Raw genomic sequence first — 20,302 nt, forward strand, 5'->3', positions numbered from 1 at the left:
CTATTCAATTAGTTTTACTTAATAAATTAATTTTCCAAAAATACCTCTTTTGTCTAATTAATTTTTTTAAAAATTACTTTAAAAATATTTCAATTTCAGTTTTAATCACGAACCAAATGTGCTAGAAAATATGGCCATTCTAATTTTCATTCCAATGTATTCCAATTCTGACTCTGATCGTGGACCAAATGCACCCCTAATTCTCTGGCATACCCATCCCTTTCAATTCCACTCTATTTTCTAATCTCTATGTCACTCTGCTCTGTAACTTGATCCGTACTCTCTCCCCCCTGTCCCCTTGACTTTTCTTCTCCCATCGCTTTTTGAATAAGAAAGAGTGGCACCTAACTCTGTTTAGATGGCCGCATGCGAGTGGGAACTTTATTTCCACTTCAAGCCTGCCCGCCTTACGCGGTGTACGTTGAAATTCAGAAATATGACCGCACGTTAAGCAACAAATACATGATGGAGTCGTGTGTGAAGTGATGCACTAGAAATCTCTTCGCTAAAAGTAGAAACGATGCACTGAGCCGAAGTGGAATTTGGTGTTCCACACCTGCATGGCTTCCAAAGTCCTCAGCCTTTTTATCCATCTTGCAAGCTTTTCTTTAGCTTTGATCTTGATCTCTTAAAGGCTCCTGGTCTTCCAAATTGGTGGCCCAGCACGCGGTTGGGAAGTCACGTTCCAACTCGTCATTTGTCCTCGTTCGGCATGTTGAACTTTTGTAACAAGAACTAGAAATTTGCTCGTGTCCCTCGACAATAAAAGATTGCTGAAACATGACTTGAACAAATAAATTTTAATGTCAACTTGCATTATTTAGGCAATCAAAAACTTATGCATTAATACCACATAAGCGATATGGGGTCCCTTCTCTTTTAAAATGAACTTTAATCAACTCTATTGTGTGCGCTCTTGCCCTCCAGGATTAGTAAACTCGATTGCTTGTCGAGTGCTCTGTTCTTAGTTCATCATTCGTTTAAAATATATATTTTTTAGAACTGCAATGGAGGCATCCTCACCATATTTCTCTAAAAAGAAATGTGGAGTACCGCCATTAAAGTATAAACCTAGAGTCTAACCCTAGTGTGCACCAATGGAAGAAGTGCCAACCAATAAACCTAAGGCTCATTTAGATTTGAGAATATATCTTCAATGGACTTTGGATCATCGACACTTTTTAGTTTTAAATGCATGATTGCTCAATCACCACCTAAACAATAAAATCATTAGAATTGAATAGGTAATTCCTTAAGATATCTTTTGGATTAATTCTGGTTATCTTTAGTAGCTACTGGTAGTGGCCAATCCTAAATTTCTCCTTCTGTTACCTAATTGAAAATTACCTTAACAAAAGGATTATGTAAGCAGCTCTTATGTCAAACTCGAGTGCGTCCAACTAGAAAAGAATGAGGACTATTGTAAGTATGGAATCCATGAAGTACTTTGCAAAGCGAACCAATATATAGCATGCCGTTCTCTAACTCGGTTGCCAGTGCAGCACATATCTTCGGTACTAATTTGTTTACTAACCACTACATAGATGATCGTAGGGGTGATTAAGACTTGGAGTTTCCGATTTGGTTGCTCTCTTTGGGTCCTAGGGGGCCCGAATCCACCCTCTTCAAGCTTTGAGATCCCAAAGACCCAGCCCAATAATATTTATTTGGGCTTCTACCCGATTTTGCGCGGCCCAGCACAAGAATCTACAGATAACTGGGCTACCTAGGTTTGACGTTTGAACGAAGCACGAATTTCAGGGCAGGACTAATTGGCAACTTTCGTTGCAAGCGCTAGAACACCATAATCGTAGTATGCTCGTGATGATTGTAACAACCCGGGATCTCACCGAAAATAGCTATCCGAAAAGTATTATTTGGGTTCCTTGATCCTGTATAACTACTTAAGATCTATCCAGCAAATAACTAATGTAGAACTAAATAAACGTCCGCACGAATTTTGATAGCGATCGCGAAATAGTTGATTGGATGATATACAGAGATTCTCAGTGTCATTTTTTGTTTAGCAATATGAATCATGTATAGAAGAAACAATTAGCAAGGTGCAATGGCTTCTGCTTCTGCCACACTTGCTACCGTGCATTACCCTGCTCCCTCCACCAACGATTCTCAGCAGCAATGGCAAGGAATTTTGGAGGAGATAAAACCAGAACCAAGACAAGAAGAGCGGTTGGGACTTAATAACATTCAGAAAAATATAAACGTATAAATCTAATATTAATATCCAGTGTTCAATATATCTTATTAATCTAATCTTGGTATGCAATGGAGATATGCAATCTCAGAGTATGCAGTAGATGGTATCTCCTCCTCAGTGAAACCTGATGTATTTAATTTCAGCATCTTAATAGATGAAATCATTAGTGGGCAAAAGAGAAAGGGATTTTACGTCTGCGATCCACACCTCTGCCTTCTTGGACGTGCATGTACGAAATCATCCATCACATCCATTGTTTTTATGGAATTCGTCGCATCCATTCAATGAAAGAACTTAAAATTGCTTCAGGAATCCAAGGAATGAAGGCAGGGGCTTGGAACTGGTTGATCCCTGTATTGATTACTCTTTTTCCGTAACTGAAGTCATGATATGCATAACCCTATAAAACTGGGCTTCTTACCCGATGATGGGCCAACAATGTCATCTTTAGTTCTTATTTTGGGCAGCCATACTGCAACATTGCCTGAACCGAAACAGTCTTGTTTTGCAGCGAGATGAGGCAGTTCTAAATCAAACTTATCCTCATATAAGCGAGAACTGAATAGCATAAATATTTTAACACGTACAATTTTATCGTAAGCCAAAGATGATATTATTGGACAGCAAGAAACCATAAATTTTGTCAACTTGAGAAAAAATTGTTATTCTACAGGAAACTGGTGGTTGTTATGGACTCACTCAAAATCTTCTAATGACGTCCGACGACGTGACCTTTGGACTCGAGAAAGACGGTCGAGAGGCCCAAGTAGATTCTCCAGTCTCCTAAGACGGCGCGGGGGCTTCATAAGTAAACCTAAGGACAATTCATCATGGATGTAAGATGAAATGAATTACCTAATAGATTCCCAATGGATCTGGTCCACAGTTTTTTTTTTTTTTTTTTTTTAATCCATTTTTCTTCGCAAAGAAGCAACCGAGATTATAAATTGTCGCGCAAACAAACAAAGGTATATGCTATGGTTCTTCATAAAGGTGATCAGGACCCTTCTCTTCGTTTGGTTCACAAGTTGGCAAGGGTTGAACCAGGCTACTATGATACGTTTTCCTCTCCCCTTTCTTCTGAGAAATTAGAACCTAAGTTGTGACCCTAAATTTAGACCAGCTTCAACACCCCGTAGCAGAATGAATTACTCATTTTAGGGTGGGAATACCTATATGTTTTTGCTCCCTGATGATTTCATCAACACCATGCTGCACGCCATCTAAATAGATGCTCAACATCCCAAACTCATCATGAAGGAGATCTTAACCATCCGATCATTGACATGACTTAGCATTACCATTAGTCCTGAAGAAAGACATTTGAGAATGATGGGAAGCTGACAAGGCAGAGGGGATAAGTATTTAACTTGTCACCAAACCTGGTCCCAACGAATTAAAAACATTTGGTATTCCTCGAGACATTTTGCCCATTGGGAATCATGAAACTAATCCAGAACAGATCGTTCCTTCTACCATTACTGTTCCCTCTCTTCTCCCTTTCCATTGCAGGTGATACCCTGAATCCAAACCAGTCTCTTGCTGACAATGAAACACTAATTTCCTCCGGTGGGAGATTCGCGCTGGGCTTCTTCAGCCCTCCCAGCTCAAGTAATCGGTACATCGGCATCTGGTACAACGGGATCGCCATCCAAACAATAGTATGGGTGGCCAACCGCGAGAAGCCGATCACAGAATCGACGGGAAGCCTGTCGATCGCCACCAATGGCAGCCTCATCATTTCCACCGGGAACTCCACCGTAGTTTGGTCCACAGCTGCGACGAGCTTAAGTAATCCCGTTGCACAGCTCTTGGACGATGGGAACTTCGTAGTGAAAGAAGAGGGCGGCACGGACTCCGACAGCTTCGCATGGCAAAGCTTCGACCACCCCACCGACACGCTGCTGCCCGGCATGAAGCTCGGGGTTAACCTAACAAGCGGCCTGAACCACACCTTGACGGCGTGGAAGAGCAGCAGCGATCCATCCCCCGGAGAGATCTACGCGGCCATGGATATAGATGGTGACCCCGAGATATTCCTTTGGAGGGGGTCGCGCAGACTGTGGAGGACGGGTCCGTGGAATGGGCTACAGTTCAGCGGCATCCCGGACACCGCCACCTACCAAGGCTTGATCATCTTGAGCTTTGTGAACAACAAGGAGGAGGTGACATACTCTTATAGTATAGTTAACCAGTCCATTATATCAAGGCTAGTGGTTAACCAGTCCGGCGTGATGCAACGGTCGGTGTGGCTCGCCGGAGGCGGCGTGTGGAACATCTTCTGGTATGCACCGAGGGACCCGTGCGACCAATTGTCGGCATGCGGGCCTTACGGGGCCTGCAACCCCAATAACTCGCCGATATGCGACTGCCTGCAGGGGTTCACGCCGAAGTCGCCGGAGAATTGGGCTCTCCGGGATGGATCCGACGGGTGTGTGAGGAAGACCAAGCTGGACTGCAAGAATGGAACAGATGGGTTCGCGACGGTGAGCGGCGCAAAGCTGCCGGACACATCAAATTGCAGCGTGGACATGAGCATCAACCTTCAGGATTGCAGGGCTATGTGCTTGAAGAACTGCTCTTGCACTGCTTTTGCGAGTGCTAATGTCAGTGGGGGTGGAAGTGGGTGCGTAAGGTGGTTCTCCGAGCTCACCGATATACGGCTGTACACTGATGCTGGACAAGATCTCTACGTCCGGCTGGCAGCGGCTGATCTAGGTACGTTCGGTTCCATGGTTCTCATCGTAGGTTGAGATTAAATTGATTCGCGTATTCTGCACCAAATAATCATGTATACACTATAATTGCATGATTTGATCATTATTGATCGGCATGTCACGCCAATTTATAAGCCTTTGAATTTTGAAGTATTATGCTTGGTTGCTATTAGGTGTACAATGCACTGGCTAGTGAGCTCGATCTAATGCTATTAGTGTATGCACATCTACACACCGACAAGCTACACATTGATTCGTAGGTGTAGCGGAGCCGAAGAGAATAAAATCGAGTGGTGGTGGGGTCCGATTGGCAGGTTGCTTGGTTTAGAATGTGTTACGAAAAGCCGACGTTTTTGACTTGCCGTGTGATCTCTAGGACTGCAGATCTCCGTCTAAGCCTTCCGGGCTGACCGGCTAACCTTCCAACAAACCAACGAGGTGGCCCTACCATGTGGAGATTATTTGAGCCGCGCTGTATCTGGGTCCCATCCAAATCAGGCAAGAGGTTAGGATTTGACCTTAGACTGGTTTATTTTGGATCAGGTCAGGTCACGCAATGTAGGCTATCTAGATTTGTTTCTAGCAGAATTAGATTTACTCATGTTTAGTGCCTCCAAGATGAAACAAATTTTGTGGCAGAGACCGCATTTAGGGTCCCAATTAGGTCCAAAATTTGATCTAAACAGTGTCTTGGTACGAGTTTCCTGGGCGACTAACTGTTCCGTGGATGTGTGTACATAGACAGCATCAACTTTTGCCACCGTTAATTAATATTTGACAGCACATGTTGGACATTTGCAACAAGTATCAAATTAGCCGCCCTCATGGGATGAATGCTGCAAATGGATTTTTTCTTTTACCCCCCCCCCCTCTTCCCTTTTTTTTCTTTTGCAAATAAAAATTGCATAATGTGACTTGTAGTGATGTGCATCAAGAGTCAAAAAGACAAGTTCGCTTCATTTTGAAGCAGAAAAGTATGATTCTATGTCATCTAAATTTGTGTCATGGCGTTTTTTTCTTTTTTTTTATTATTCATTTGCGACCTAAGTCAGCAGTTAAGCGAATCATGAATGCTTCTTATATGCATTTCGAAAAAGCTATATATCATCCAAATTTTTGCAGCCGTTAATTTGTCACTACATTTCAAAATAATTTCTAACTATGATGATGATATAGATTCAACACCCAGCCAATCTAATGGGAGCGGACATGCACCAATAGCAGTCATTGTAAGCCTTGTTTTACTGGTGCTCCTACTTGTTTGTGTGGGCTTTTTCTTGTGGAGAAGGAAGAAAAGGAGAAGAGGTAAGTAGAAATCTTTCTACCCTCACATTTAGGAATTGAAATGTTTTTTGCGTTCCAATTGTTTGCTTCAACTTGTGATCCACATGGTAATACCAGATGGCAAGAACAACTTTACTGTGAATTAATTTGGCTGCTATTTGGTACATTTATGTTAGGTACGACTTCCTTCAGTGACCACAATGATGAACCTTTCGAAGGAGATGACCTAGAGCTGCCTTTGTTTGACCTTGGCACCATTGCTGCTGCCACCGACAACTTCTCCATTCTCAACAAGCTTGGAGAGGGTGGGTTTGGCCCTGTTTATAAGGTATGCTGATCAAGTTAAAATCCACATTTATTTTATTTTAACTGATATCAAAGGTTCTGGATGTCAATATTTGTGAATGCTCTTATGCAAGTCTGTTATTACTCTTTTCCCGATATCAGGTCAAGTATAGGTCAAGGTTTTAGATGATATTGTCCTTATTTGACTTGACCCAACACATTGCTACCTATACAAGAAATCCACTCAAGAGGGAACCCTCTAACAGACATTAAATCAAGAGAAAAAAAAATCCAGTTTAATTTATCAAATGCTTTTTCAAAATCTAGTTTACATAGCTAGCCTTTACAGTAGACTGTATCTCCATGTGTACAAAGAAAGCTTTCAAGTGTAGTTCTTCCTTTAATGAACCCAGGTTGAGCTCTATCAACCAAGGCAGGCAAGTAACGAGCAATCCTAGGGGAAAGAACCTTGGCGATAATTTTACAAAGACTATTCGATAAACAATAAGATCCTTAAGAGTGAGAACACATTTTAGAAATGACCTGATAGACTTACTGTCACCAAGTGACCTTCCAGATATACTTAATGGTTAGCATATGGTTAGCTATATCTTTCGATTTTTCAATGAGGAACTTGTATCTTTCAACAGCCAACACAAGATTTCATCTACTATTGCCTTTGTGCTAGCTAAGTGCAAAGCTGTAACTCCATTTTCTGTTTTGAAGCATGAGGCACATTTTAGTAAAGATTTTCTTTTTGTGTGCTCCAATTTTCATACTTCTCTACTTAGCAGTCAGAGATTTTTAGTTTGGTTCTTGGATAGTGCATTACCAAAAATCTGAATCTAGATAATTATGAATAGATTTCCCTTGTTCTTAACAAAAGAATCAGTTGATCTGAAGCCAAAGTTGGTAGATCATGTAACGACACCGGTCCCTAGCCAAAGCCTTCCTAATGTACACTCGGTATGGGACTAAACATATGCCTATACAAGTCCTCACATACTCCTCACATTTGATTAAGTGTTGGTGTTCTTGTCAGTAAAAGGGTCTAAACACAAAAGCATGACTGGGTCATAACTATCCTAGAATGACCGGTGATGCAATGTCCATTAGCCATGTATGCCATGAGTGCGGTTGACTTCAATACAATTTATGACGACTCAGGATTTCATCCGAAAAACTATCCAGAAGATTATTATTTGAGGTCCTTTATCTTGTTTTAATATCCAAAACCTCCCCAGCACACTCCTAATATGGGACCAAAGGCACATCTATGTGGATCCACTAAGTTCAAATATCAGCAATAAAGGTTGTAAACTAATTCAAAAGATATATTCGCTTATGGATTTGATCCTGATCCCATACAATAGGGAAGGAATCTATATGATCATGAGTTTACTAATGTTTACTTCATAAAGAGTTTACTAATGTTATTGCTATGTTGATTGTGTTATTTACTAGGGTGAACTTGGAGATGGACAGGAAATTGCAGTGAAAAGACTAGCTAAAACTTCAGTACAAGGCCTTGATGAATTCAAAAACGAGGTTGTGCTAATTGCCAAACTTCAACACAGGAATCTTGTGCGGCTGGTGGGTTGCTGCATTCGAGGAGAGGAAAGAATGTTGATATATGAGTATATGGTCAACAAAAGTTTGGATTTCTTCTTATTTGGTTTGTTTTTCTTTCCCATTTCCCTTGCTTTCATTAAATTATCACTATCATTAAATCAAGAAAAAAATCTAAGATCAGTGTATCTCTTTGTATGCTTACCAGATAGAGAAAAAAGTGCATTATTGAATTGGCAAACCCGCTATCATATCATTGAAGGGATTGCCCGAGGACTTGTTTATCTTCACCAAGACTCCAGATTTAGAATTATTCATAGAGATCTTAAAGCTAGCAATATTCTTCTCGATAAAGAGATGAATCCTAAAATCTCAGATTTCGGTATGGCGAGAATTTTTGGAGGAGATGAGACTGAAGTCAACACCAGACGAGTAGTTGGCACATAGTAAGCTTGATTAACAAAAATGTTTGTGACTCATTATGTTTTCACTATAAATGCTCATGGTTAATTTCAATTATTTTGTTGGTGAAATTTAGTGGATACATGTCACCTGAGTATGCAATGGATGGCGTTTTCTCGGTGAAATCCGATGTGTTCAGCTTCGGTGTTTTAGTTCTGGAGATCATTAGTGGAAAGAAAAATAGAGGAGTTTACGTCCACACTTCACACCTAAATCTTCTTGGACATGTAAGTGGGGATCAAATTATTTCATTTGTGGGAACCTCTTACCCAAATTCTGACATTCAATGGAATTTTGTTAGGCCTGGAGTTTATGGAACGGGGAGAAGAGCTTGCAGCTAGTTGATGAATCACTGGGATACGACTTTTCTGCAAAAGAGGTAATAAAATGTATAAAGGTGGGTCTTCTATGTGTGCAAGAACACCCGGAGGATCGACCATTAATGTCATCCGTAGTGTTGATGTTGGGCAGTGATAGTGCGGCATTACCAAATCCTAAACAACCGGGATTTGTTACGAGAAGACTTCCCTTTGAAGCAGAGTCATCTTCAAGCAAGCAAGATTCATGTACAGTGAATGATATGTCCGTTACAATGTTACAAGGCCGATAGCTTGATAGATTTTGTTGATTTTTGTAGAAAATATGAAAGGTGAAGCTTGCTAATTAACTCAACGGGGCTTATCTGGACTAGACATGTCGGGGATTTGGATCATGTTGATTTTGGGGGAAGAGATTGTTGTAGGTGTATTTTCTTTTGTTCTTTATTTTTTTTTAACATTAAAGTCTAAGAAGTATTATATTTGGGTTAAAGGGTGATGATTTTTTCTGCTTTTTTTTTTAGCAATAGAGAGGTGCTGATTTTTGTTCAATTTACAATATGTTTCTCTGAAAATAATTTACAACATTTCAGTCAGAAAAAGAAAATAATTTACAATATGCTGGCAAGTTCAGGGGTTGATAACCATGAAATGTGCTTGCTGAGCGGCGTATGTTGCTACCTGCACCGAAATTTCTTTGCAAGCTTCCTCTCGCTAACGAACGAATAACATTAGTTGATGTTTAGGGGGCCTATGGACGTTTTTTTTGGGAAGCAGGAAAGCGAGCTAACTCACTACAAGGGAATGAAGGGGATTCCCCTTGCATCCACGCTGATAAAATAGGAGGACAAGTCTTGAAGCCAAACGTTTTCAGCTTGCTCGATACCTGCAATATGGGCCGAACAATCTGCTACGCGATTAGCTTCCTGAAAACCTGTAGGCGGGAGAAGTTGACCAATGTAGAACAGAGATGCTTGATATATTTCTCAATGCGGGATATTGTGAGTAAGAAGGAGCCGCCTTGAGCTGTGTTTGATTTCTTATTTTGGCCACACACATTCAGAATTAGAATCACACAATGGATAGCCTGAACTCACCGACCATCCTTTCTTGGCAATGACCTCTGCGGTATGATCGATGCCTACCAAACAAGTACTTTGATTTTCTCAGACAATGCCACTTTCCTAGTAATGGCAAAATAGACCACGGCTGTTAAAAAATTTGTAATAGGAATCCGCCGTAAAGGATCCACTTTGAATAAGTTTTCATACTGGGTTATCAGCAATCCCTGACGGTTTGATGTTGGCCAATAGGTCATGCAAGCTATTGAGCTATGCCATCTGATATTGAGAAAGAGGCCCGTGCAGCTTCATGCTCCAACTGAGATTTCTCCAACTCCACTAAGAGGCTACTGAAATATTGATTTTAATAGCACTAGAGAACATATCACTAAAAGGAAAGGGGCCAATCCAAGAATTTTCCGTAAACCTGATATGATTGCCTTTTCCCAATCGAAAACCTGTGTAATTCCACAATGCAGCGAGGTTCTTGCTGAATGCAACCATAGTTTCCATGCCCACTTAGCCGACAAAGCGCGGTTCTGGTTCCTAATATTGTTGATTCTAAAACCCTCTTCTTCCTTTGAGCGGTGAACGCTATTCCAACTCACAAGGTAATGAAATCCGCCGACACTGTCCTTTCCTTTCCAAAGAAAAACTTCTCATCTGATCAATTCTGTTGACCGCCCATCTCTAGGGTTAGAAGATGGACATGAGGTAGGATAAGGGAATGCTGAGAGAACGGAGTTGACAAGAGCGACTCTACCTCCCCAAGAGAGCAATCTCCCTTTTTATGCCGCAAGTCTAGTACTCATTTTCTCCAAGAGTGGCATTCAACATTGTTTTAGAATCTATTTATCGTACAGGGGCAAACCAATATGTGTGAATGGACGAAGCTGGTTATAATACGTTAGAACTACTAGAACCATATAGCAATTAGTTGCACTACAACCTGTAGAATTACACCTTTTTTGAATTAGATGATAAGAACCCCACATTGATAATTCAAGCCATTGAATGCAATCTACTTCCTCTAAACTGCTTACACACATATACATGTATATAGTTTTTTGGTGTGCGAGAAATTTAGATATAGTATAGTATATCCAATAGTTAGATCATTGATATGAGACCTCCATCGTCCGATCTATGACCTAACCGAATTTCAGTGGAGAACAATTCGAATATAGCCAAGTTTCTCTCTCTCTCTTGTAGAATGGTATGCTACTCGGAATAGATCGATCGCGCCGATCCATAATCCAGAACAAACATCAAACACAAAATAATATTTGCAGAGAATTGAGAGGAGAAAATTATAGTGGAAGAAAAAAAAAGGCGAGTAAATAAATATATTCAAAAGTAAATAAAGACCGAATAATGAGTTCAAAATCTAGTTTAATTTAAAAGTCAACTTTGATGGCTCTGTAATAGAAGATAAGGCCGTAGTAGGTTATGCCATTCGTGTTCACAATGGTCGGTTGATATCAGCAGCAGGCAAACTAGTTCGAAAAATCTCAGTATCTTATGCAGAGCCTCTTGCAGCATGGTATGGTATTCACACATCCATATACAGTTATGAAGCTTTGCCGGTGTGGGTTGAAGGAGATTCGTCTACTATTATCTCCCGGCTCAATTCATCTTATTCCAAAGTGCACGCTAACCCAGTTTTGAAGGATATTTGGCAGTGGAAGTCTGTTGCTACAAATTTCCAAGCCTCGATCCCATGTGTTTCGGCAGCGAATCAAGCAGCTAATTGGGTTGCCGCTCAGCCAATCAGATCTCAGCCAATCAGATCTCATGAGGTTTCGTACCAGGACTATCTCTCAGCTTCAGCAGGATCCACAATAAAATTCAGTTGGATTTCGAAGAAGAAAACAGCATCTCGGATTCACTATTTTTTGCAGAAGGTGTGGGGAAAGTTTCCAAGCGAAGACATTTGCTTCAATTAATCTACAAAAAGTATCAGACTTGCTCTGGAGTCTAAGCAGGTTACTGTCGAGAATGGCTTAATGGTCAATGCAAGGAATTTGGGTACCCCTGGATCATTCGGTTCCCACCAACCAGTTCCTGCCTACGGGCGCCCTTTTCCTTGGGACAACCAAAGTCGGCTTTGAAGATGCCGTAATAAAATAAATAGCAGGTGCTGGATTGCCCACGTGTTTACAGGCTAGTTTGCCGAAAGCTACCATATTTTTGATCAATTTAATAAATAGATTAAGTTTGAATTGATATATTTTAAATCTAGTCAATATTCAATTCGGTCAATATTTTGTCAGGCGCAACGCAGCTGTCAGCCCTAATAAAAAACATTACGTGTTCAGAGATCCATTTGCCACTCGTGTCTCATCAAATTTAAGTGAGAAAATGATACATAACCTAATTATAATTGTGTCCCCACCCAAAACCAGCGTAGTTATGATAATCTCTGACTGACGCCCAAAACCAGCTACCAGCAAAGGTGCAGTGTTGAGCCAATCTCCCCATCCACGCCACCGGTACCAAGCCCGCCTCGGAAGAACTTTGTCTCTAGGTCTAATTCATGCATCTTCTCCAAGATTCCTGATACAATGCATATGTAAGCCCTAATGCATTCATAACCATTCAATCGTACATGGACGACCTTGATCAGTCGGTCCTACGCAGAGCCGATCCGAAGTACCCTTCAAAACTCCACAATAATTGATGTTAATGCGAAGCTAATTAGCATATAAGGTCTGGACACGATGATTGGATCAGAATACATAATTCCCATCGCTAGCATGCAATCGCTTGTACATGTAGGCTTGCTCGGTGAACGGCCAGGGGGGCCTACAGGGGCTCCACATGAATCGCAAGTGCCCCTTGGCCGCGAGAACTGGCGTCTGACTTATTGACGCATGACAGGTTTTAATGTCAAGATATGGTTGGTTAGTCCGCAGAAAGTTAGGGCTTCTAGTTTCCCTTACGCAACGGCGATGCTTCTGCTTTTCCGATAGGGGTTGCGTCATCCGAGAATTGACAAACGAGTTCGGCTTGTATCTTTCCCGCGAAAGAATGGTTGATCTTCTTTCCCGACGCCGTCCGTTCGATCTCCCCCAACACAGATCTCAAAGCAATCCGGACCATCATTAAACAGGCTGCACGGATCCCGAAGTGAAGATTGCGTGATCCATTGGTGGGTCCGTGCGAAGGAAGGTGAATCCTTCCGCGCGAAAGATGCAAACCTACGACAAAATAGCTAGTCTTGACACCAGACCATGTGGCTGGTTTGCATCCACACCTCTGAACAACCCATTGCATTTTCTCCAACAAATCAGCTCTCAGGGTAAGCAGCACTAGAAGCCTTATAACTTCAGAAGAATCAAAAGTCCGTAACGTTTTCTTCAACATGGAGAAGTTTGGCAAGATGGGCTGGCTGCCTGCAGCCCTCCTCTTTCTCTTCTTGATCGTTTCTTCTCATTTCTCTCCCTCCATTGGCGGTGACACCCTAACCCCAGGCCGACCCCTCTCTGATGGCCAAGAGTTGATCTCAGCTGGGGAAAGATGCACCTTAGGCTTCTTCAGCCCTGTCAACACTAGCAATCGTTACATCGGCATATGGTACAAGGTCTCACCTCGTACCATCGTGTGGGTTGCCAATCGCCAGCACCCGATCTCCGAGCGCAATGGCAGCCTATCGATCGCCGCCAATGGAACTCTCATCATCACCGATCAGAACTCTAAACCCATCTGGTCCTCGGGCTCGTCGGGCCTTGCCAGTCCAGTCGCGCAACTCTTAGACGATGCCAATTTCATCGTTAAAGAGGCTAAGGGTGACGGTAATATTGTTCCAGGGAGCTTTGCATGGCAGAGCTCCGACTACCCGACCGACACTCTGCTCCCGGGAATGAAGTTCGGGTGGAACCTAACGAGTGGCCTCAACCGTAACATCACATCATGGGCCAGTCCTAGCGACCCAGCGCCGGGTCCCTATACTATGTTTCTGGATCTCCATGGCGACCCCCAGATAATTTTGTTGGAAGACTCGAACCAACGGTGGCGCGTCGGGCCATGGAACGGGCAAAGGTTTAGTGGCATCCCGGATATTATGCGTTATAAGGTCTTCATATTGGACTTTGTCATCAACAACGATGAGGTCTTCTACATGTACAACACCACCAGCATGTCCATCATCGCGAGGCTTACCGTGGACTACACCGGCCAGGTCCAACGCCTTGTCTGGCTCAGTGACAGCGAAATGTGGAGCGTCTACTTATCTGAGCCGAAGGACATATGCGATTATGTGTCACAATGCGGGGCTTACGGGGTCTGTAATCCAGACGACTCACCTGTATGTACTTGTTTGCAGGGATTTAAGCCTAAGTCACTGGAAAATTGGGATCTTAGAGAAGGAAAAGACGGGTGTGTGAGGATGACGGAGCTGGACTGCCGGAACGGAACTGATGGGTTTGTGACAATAGAGGAGACAAAGCTGCCGGACACATCAAGGTCGACGGTGGATAGGAACATGGGACTGGATGAGTGTAGGGCGACGTGTTTGAGGAATTGTTCATGCACGGCCTATGCTAGTGCTAATATCAACGGAACTGGATGCATAATTTGGACGACGGAGCTCACTGATATTAGGGTATATACTTTTGGTGGACAGGATCTCTATGTCCGGCTAGCAGCGGCCGATCTAGGTATGTACTATTTCATTTACTATGGTCAGCAACTGCACACTAGAAAGATTTATACCATTTGATCATTGCAAGCTGAATATCGGTAGATGTCTGCAACGCCGGTGTCGGTGCAAAAGCCGACGACGGTTTGTACTGGTTCAAGGGTGGACCTTGTACTCTGTAATAGGGTGTATGCAGTCCAGTTTGTACTATTTGGTGTGAGTCAAGCTTTGTTTCCAATCAAAGATTAGGACAGTTTTTTTAATTTGATTCTAGTTTTTGCCCATGAATAGCTATACATGATCCAAATATTTGATTGCTCGAGTGACTTTTTTAAATTTCATAGTTTGACATGAATATTCTTATATTAGCAAGCTTTATTTTTTTTAAGCAATCACGATTCCCATTTAAATTCTATTAGAAACTCTTTCGTTGCATTACGATATGTGCTCATTGTACCCATAGAATATAAATACCACATTCAAGTATTCATGGTAGGATTGGAAGTAAGTCTGGGCCATCTCGAGGTTTGTCGGGCCACAAAATTAGGATCAGGTATGGAGTAAAAATTAGAGCTCGTAGACTTTTCGGGTAACACATTCATCTGAAAGGAACCTTTAAGTAGGCCGGGTCGCTCAGAACACCATGCTCCAGGCTCAAATTAGAAGTTTTCAGTCTTGTCCCCATTTAAAAGTTTTGTTAAAAACCCAAACTCAAACCAACTAATTGATAACTTGGTCTAACCCATTTAAACTCGGGCTAAGCCAAGCAGCCAATATTCATCCCAATTTATATGTGGAACTTCTTGAAGATCCAAAAAGAAAAAAAGAAATTCTAAAAAAACAAAAAGAAAAACAAAGGAAGGTTCATCATGTACTTATAGGACGGTGCTGATGTTTTAGGCCCGGGATCAGATCATTCGCATTCACGTACCATAGCTGCAATTGTGGTGGGCTCTGTTGCAGGGATTCTGCTGCTTGTTTCGGTGGGCATTTGTGTTTGGATGAAGAGGAGAAGAACAGGTAAATTTAGTCCACCTTGCAATATGCAACCATGACATGAGTAGTGAGTACTTATTAATTGTGACTACTGTAGCAGTTTCCTTAGGTGCCATTCCCTTCGCTAGTCACCGCAACAACGAATACAAGGATGGCAAGGACTGGGAGCTTCCTCTATTTGATTTGGGGACAATCATTGCAGCAACTGACAACTTCTCAATCGAAAACAAGCTTGGAAAGGGTGGCTTCGGTCCCGTGTACAAGGTATTTTCATAGTTTACCAACTGAGCTTAGTAGAGTGCCACCATGTAGGTCTCAGTCGACATAGGGTCCTAAATTCAGCACTCTGAATACAATGTTGCGTTCATACTGCCTCAAAATTTAGTACTCTTAAGTATAGCAATGCTGAATGTGGTGATTTCAGGGAATGCTTGGGGAGGAGCAAGAAATAGCTGTGAAGAGGCTTTCAAAGACTTCGGCACAGGGTGCTGATGAATTTATGAATGAAGTGATGCTGATTGCCAAGCTTCAGCACCGAAACCTAGTTCGGCTTCTTGGTTGCTGCTCTCAAGGAGAGGAAAGGATGCTAGTATATGAATACATGCCTAATAAAAGCTTGGACGCCTTCATCTTTGGTTAGTTAATCTTCTGTTCTCTTCCTTATCTTTGTTTCCCATTCTTGATTAGATTAAGAAAATCACAGCATAATCGATACCTTCTAATGCCTAGTTCAACAGTTCAAGAAAATACTTAGTTCAATAAATTCTAACCTTTGCCTTGAATTAATAACCCACTTTGTTGATCAAATGGAAGAGTACTGGAAATCGAAAAGACATAGCTGGGCACACTAATCTGAAAATGAACCTTGAAGTTGTGTCACTCAAAGCACCACGCTCTAGGTTAAAATTAAAGTTCTTGGCATGACAATTAGAGAGTGGCTGGCCTTGTGGAGGTGGCTAACTTCATGGAGCTTAAGCATGTTACAATGATTCTTCTGAATCTACCACCATACTGTAGTCAATCTTTGTAGACAAGTCAATACCAGGTTTTAACACTAACCGGTATATTTGTGTCATCGTTTCTTTAACTCTTGGGGTAAATGCATATATAAGCTTGCTTTATTTGCTGCCAATTAGAAAAAAAAAAAATCAATCTGAGGCAGACTGATGTTTCGTTTCTTTATTATTTGCGCAAGTATGGCTAACATAAAGTAAACTTTGGACATATAAAGATAAAGGTGTGCTACTGCATTGGCAAACCCGCTTCAACATTATAGAAGGGATTGCTCAAGGTCTTCTCTACCTACACCGAGACTCGAGACTTAGAATTATACACAGGGATCTTAAAGCTAGTAACATTCTTCTTGATAAAGATATGAACCCTAAAATATCAGATTTCGGCTTGGCAAGAATATTTCGAGAGGATGAGACGGCACTAAATACTCAGAGAGTTGTGGGGACGTAGTAAGTATTATTTACCTTTCATTGTTGAGATATTTATTCTTCAAAAAAAAAATTGTAATCATCTTAATGATAAATGCAGTGGATACATGTCTCCTGAGTATGCCATGGATGGTGTCTTCTCGGTGAAATCTGATGTATTCAGCTTTGGTGTCTTAGTACTTGAAATCATTAGTGGCAAGAAGAACAGAGGCATTTCCATATCCGAGCACGAAGGAAACCTTCTAGCACATGTAAGACTTGGAAAATAATAGTTAAATCTGTTCATATGTTCCTCTCGTTTTTCATTAAATCATGATAGTGAAGTAATATTTCTTTCAGGCATGGAGTTTATGGATGCATGGTAATGGCTTCGAACTAGTGGATAAATCAATCAGCAACTCAATTTACATGGTTGAAGCCTTGAACTGCATAAAGGTTGGCTTATTGTGTGTTCAAGAATGTCCAAAAGATAGGCCGACGATGTCCTCTGTGGTATTGATGTTGAGCAGCAAGAATGCATCCTCGACCAATCCTAAACATCCTGGTTTTTTTCCAACAAGCGCTTCCTCGAATACCGAGTCATCAAAAAGCAAGACAAACTCAGCAAGTATAAATGAATTATCGGTTACAATAGTTGAAGGTCGATGACTATTAGATCGAGGTGGTAAATTTTTTTCATACTACAGACAAGCTATGAAAAATTCTTGTTCTTTCAGTGTCTATGCATTCCTTTGAACTATCTCAAGTCCTAATCACAAGTTAGGAGTCCATTAGTGTAAATTAGTTATACTAGGTGTTTTGTATAATATTTTGAAAATAATCAAAAAAACTAAAAATTTAAATTGTTGTTCATCCAAAAGAAGGCAGCAAAGCAGATTCTCGTTTAAATCTTAAAATAGTGACCATGAGGGAGAGCTAAAATTTGTTGCTAGTTTGGATTCACTAGCTTAAAAATGAAGCAGAATATCCTACAAATAGGGGAAATGACCATTTCCAAGATTCCTATGTCTAAATGACCAACATTTCTCGGATGATTGGTTCATCATGAAATAAAAGAGGATCAATTGGGGAAGAGCTCAAATGGAGACGATTGACCATGAAAGGTAATGGGCCCTAAGATGTAACATGGTACCAACTTTCTTTCTAGAGAAAAAAAGTAGTGACTTTAAGAACTTCAGCAAATTGCAACATCTTATTTCCGTACGGTGACCGTTTATATTAGGCGTGCAAATAGGTCGGGTCGGACTGGGTCATGAGTGACTCCGATCCAACTCAGTTCCATGTTCAGGTCCTAATTTTAGGTCCAGACTCAACCCAATAGAAGATCGGATCAGGTCGAGTCGGGTCTATAGCTACAAATCATAAGGCATGGACTCGATTAGGGCTAAGGTTAACTAACATGGTAATCAATTAAGGTTTCAAAGACATCGAGTCGGAGTGATCGGTTCAATAGATAGCCCGGGCATCAGGACAGAATCAGGCCCTTTATAGGGGTCAACTTGGATTTGTAGATCAGGTCGACAGGACCAGATATTAGGTTTTTTGGACATTCTAGAGAGAGAAAGTAGAAAGTGGAGAGAGGAGAAAGAAAGTAGAGGGAAAAAGTGGAGAGAGAAGAGAGAGGAAATAAGAGAGAGAGAGAGGGACAGGTCTCTCTGTCTCCTCCCCTTCTTCTTTAGTCCTTTCTTTCTTCTTTCTTCCTTCTTCCTCGGCAAAACGAAAGATAGAGAGGATGGCTTGGTTGTGATCATGTGGTCCGGTGAGGTGACGACCGGAGATGGTGGAGGGTAGTGTTGGGCAGCTGGCGGCGGTGGGCGACCGGCCGAAGCCAACCCAAAACAGGGCCCAACAGGGAAGGTTTGGGGCTCGATTGTCCTCAAATACCCAGCCTGCTCGCCGGCGGCTGGGTATTGACTCCAACCCGGGGCAAATGCAAGGAAGGGCCGAGGTCCTCGGCGACGAACGCCGGCGGCGGTCGAATAAGGGGAAGAAAACAGGGGAAAACCATGGTTCTCTTTGCCGGTCGATTTCCGGCTGCTTTCTCGGCCGGCGAACATGGATCCCAATCGTGGGAAGAAGAAGAAGAAAGGGAAGGGAGGCGAGAGCGTTACCTCGGCTCTAGTGGCATCTGAAGGGAATCTCCCTCCAAGATGTCCATACCAGGCAGCCACTAATTCAGCTTTTCCGCTCTCCAAGACAGGATTGTCCCCCAAACACACAATTTCCATCCCACCAGGCTTCTGATCAGGCAACTTTCCCTTCAAGCCAACCACCGGCGATGAAACGCCCTCAACATCACTCGTAACCGCTTCCATCCTCTCTGTAACCGCGTTTCCTGAAGCCCATGGAACATGGTTGTTGAGGCTTCATGAACACCAAACGGGCCCGTAAGCAATGTTGGGCTACACTGTGGCTTACAATAGAAGATGATGAGTGCCCACGTGTTTACAGGCCAGTATGCAGCAAGCTCCATGTGTGGATCCAGTTTGAGTAAGAAAGGGCCGCCTTGAGCTGTGTTGGATTTCTTATTTGACCACACAGATTCAGAATTAGAATCACACAATGGATAGCCTGAATTCACCGACCATCCTTTCTTGGCAATGACCTCTCCGGTATGAAGTCTGTTCTTCGATGCCAACCAAACAAATACTTTGATTTTTTCAGACAATGCCACTTTCCAAGTGACTCTATAGTAATGGCAAAATACACCACCACTGCTAAAAAATTTGTAATAGAGCAATCCTTGACGGTTTGATGTGGGCCAATAGGTCATGCAAGCTATTGAGCTATGCCATCTGATATTGAGAAAGAGGCCCGTGCAGCTTCATGCTCCAACTGAGATTTCTCCAACTCCACTGAGAGGCTACTGAAATATTGATTTTAATAGCACTAGAGAACATATCACCAAAAGGAAAGGGGCCAATCCAAGAATTTTCCGAAAACCTGATATGATTGCCTTTTCCCAATCGAAAACCTGTGTAATTCCACAGTGCAGCGAGGTTCTTGCTGAATGCAACCATAGTTTCCATGCCCACTTAGCCAACAAAGCGTGGTTCAGGTTCCTAATATTGTTGATTCTAAAACCCTCTTCTTCCTTTGAGCGGCGAACGCCATTCCAACTCACAAGGTAATGAAATCCGCCGACACTGTCCTTTCCTTTCCAAAGAAAAACTTCTCATCTGATCAATTCTGTGGACCGCCCATCTAGATTCTAAAGGGTTTGAAGATGGACATGAGGTAGGAAGGGAATGCTGAGAGAATAGAGTTGACGAGAGTGACTCTACCTCCCCAAGAGCGCAATCTCCCTTTTTA

At 42.1% G+C, this 20,302-nt stretch overlaps 2 protein-coding genes across 3 annotated transcripts; both read left to right on the top strand.

The window, feature by feature from the left end:
• Positions 1-3,110: 3,110 nt before the first annotated feature.
• Positions 3,111-9,345, top strand: LOC103707212 (receptor-like serine/threonine-protein kinase SD1-8). Its single transcript, XM_017842824.5, has 7 exons — positions 3,111-4,936; positions 6,112-6,240; positions 6,396-6,547; positions 7,969-8,179; positions 8,282-8,519; positions 8,612-8,762; positions 8,837-9,345. Exons 1-7 carry the CDS (start codon positions 3,661-3,663, stop codon positions 9,143-9,145), a joined length of 2,466 nt encoding a protein of 821 aa, XP_017698313.5. The 5' UTR covers positions 3,111-3,660; the 3' UTR covers positions 9,146-9,345.
• Positions 9,346-13,040: 3,695 nt separating this feature from the next.
• LOC149768644 (receptor-like serine/threonine-protein kinase SD1-8) lies at positions 13,041-17,842 on the top strand. 2 transcript variants are annotated; one of them, XM_089931081.1, is made up of 7 exons: positions 13,041-14,571; positions 15,453-15,572; positions 15,646-15,812; positions 15,973-16,183; positions 16,780-17,011; positions 17,091-17,241; positions 17,330-17,842. In XM_089931081.1, exons 1-7 carry the CDS (start codon positions 13,278-13,280, stop codon positions 17,636-17,638), a joined length of 2,484 nt encoding a protein of 827 aa, XP_089787207.1. In that variant the 5' UTR covers positions 13,041-13,277; the 3' UTR covers positions 17,639-17,842. The 2 variants fall into 2 exon arrangements, with proteins under 2 accessions (XP_089787207.1, XP_089787209.1); XM_089931083.1 differs by having other exon boundaries at positions 13,043-14,571; positions 15,649-15,812.
• The last annotated feature ends 2,460 nt before the right edge of the window (positions 17,843-20,302 follow it).

The sequence above is a fragment of the Phoenix dactylifera genome, chromosome 1 (genome assembly GCF_051530095.1).
Source record: "Phoenix dactylifera cultivar Ajwa chromosome 1, Ajwa_hap1_PhDact_Kaust_v1.1, whole genome shotgun sequence".
In the NCBI taxonomy this organism is placed as follows: Eukaryota; Viridiplantae; Streptophyta; class Magnoliopsida; order Arecales; family Arecaceae; genus Phoenix; species Phoenix dactylifera.

Bases quoted from the DNA above. Each gene is read 5' to 3' on its own strand.
- LOC103707212 (XM_017842824.5), top strand. From the start codon at position 3,661: ATGAAACTAATCCAGAACAGATCGTTCCTTCTACCATTACTGTTCCCT. The intron at 6,241-6,395 runs GTAAGTAGAAAT...CATTTATGTTAG, and splicing joins AAGGAAGAAAAGGAGAAGAG to GTACGACTTCCTTCAGTGAC. The intron at 8,520-8,611 runs GTAAGCTTGATT...GGTGAAATTTAG, and splicing joins AGACGAGTAGTTGGCACATA to TGGATACATGTCACCTGAGT.
- LOC149768644 (XM_089931081.1), top strand. From the start codon at position 13,278: ATGGAGAAGTTTGGCAAGATGGGCTGGCTGCCTGCAGCCCTCCTCTTT. The intron at 14,572-15,452 runs GTATGTACTATT...CTGATGTTTTAG, and splicing joins GCTAGCAGCGGCCGATCTAG to GCCCGGGATCAGATCATTCG. The intron at 17,012-17,090 runs GTAAGTATTATT...TGATAAATGCAG, and splicing joins CAGAGAGTTGTGGGGACGTA to TGGATACATGTCTCCTGAGT.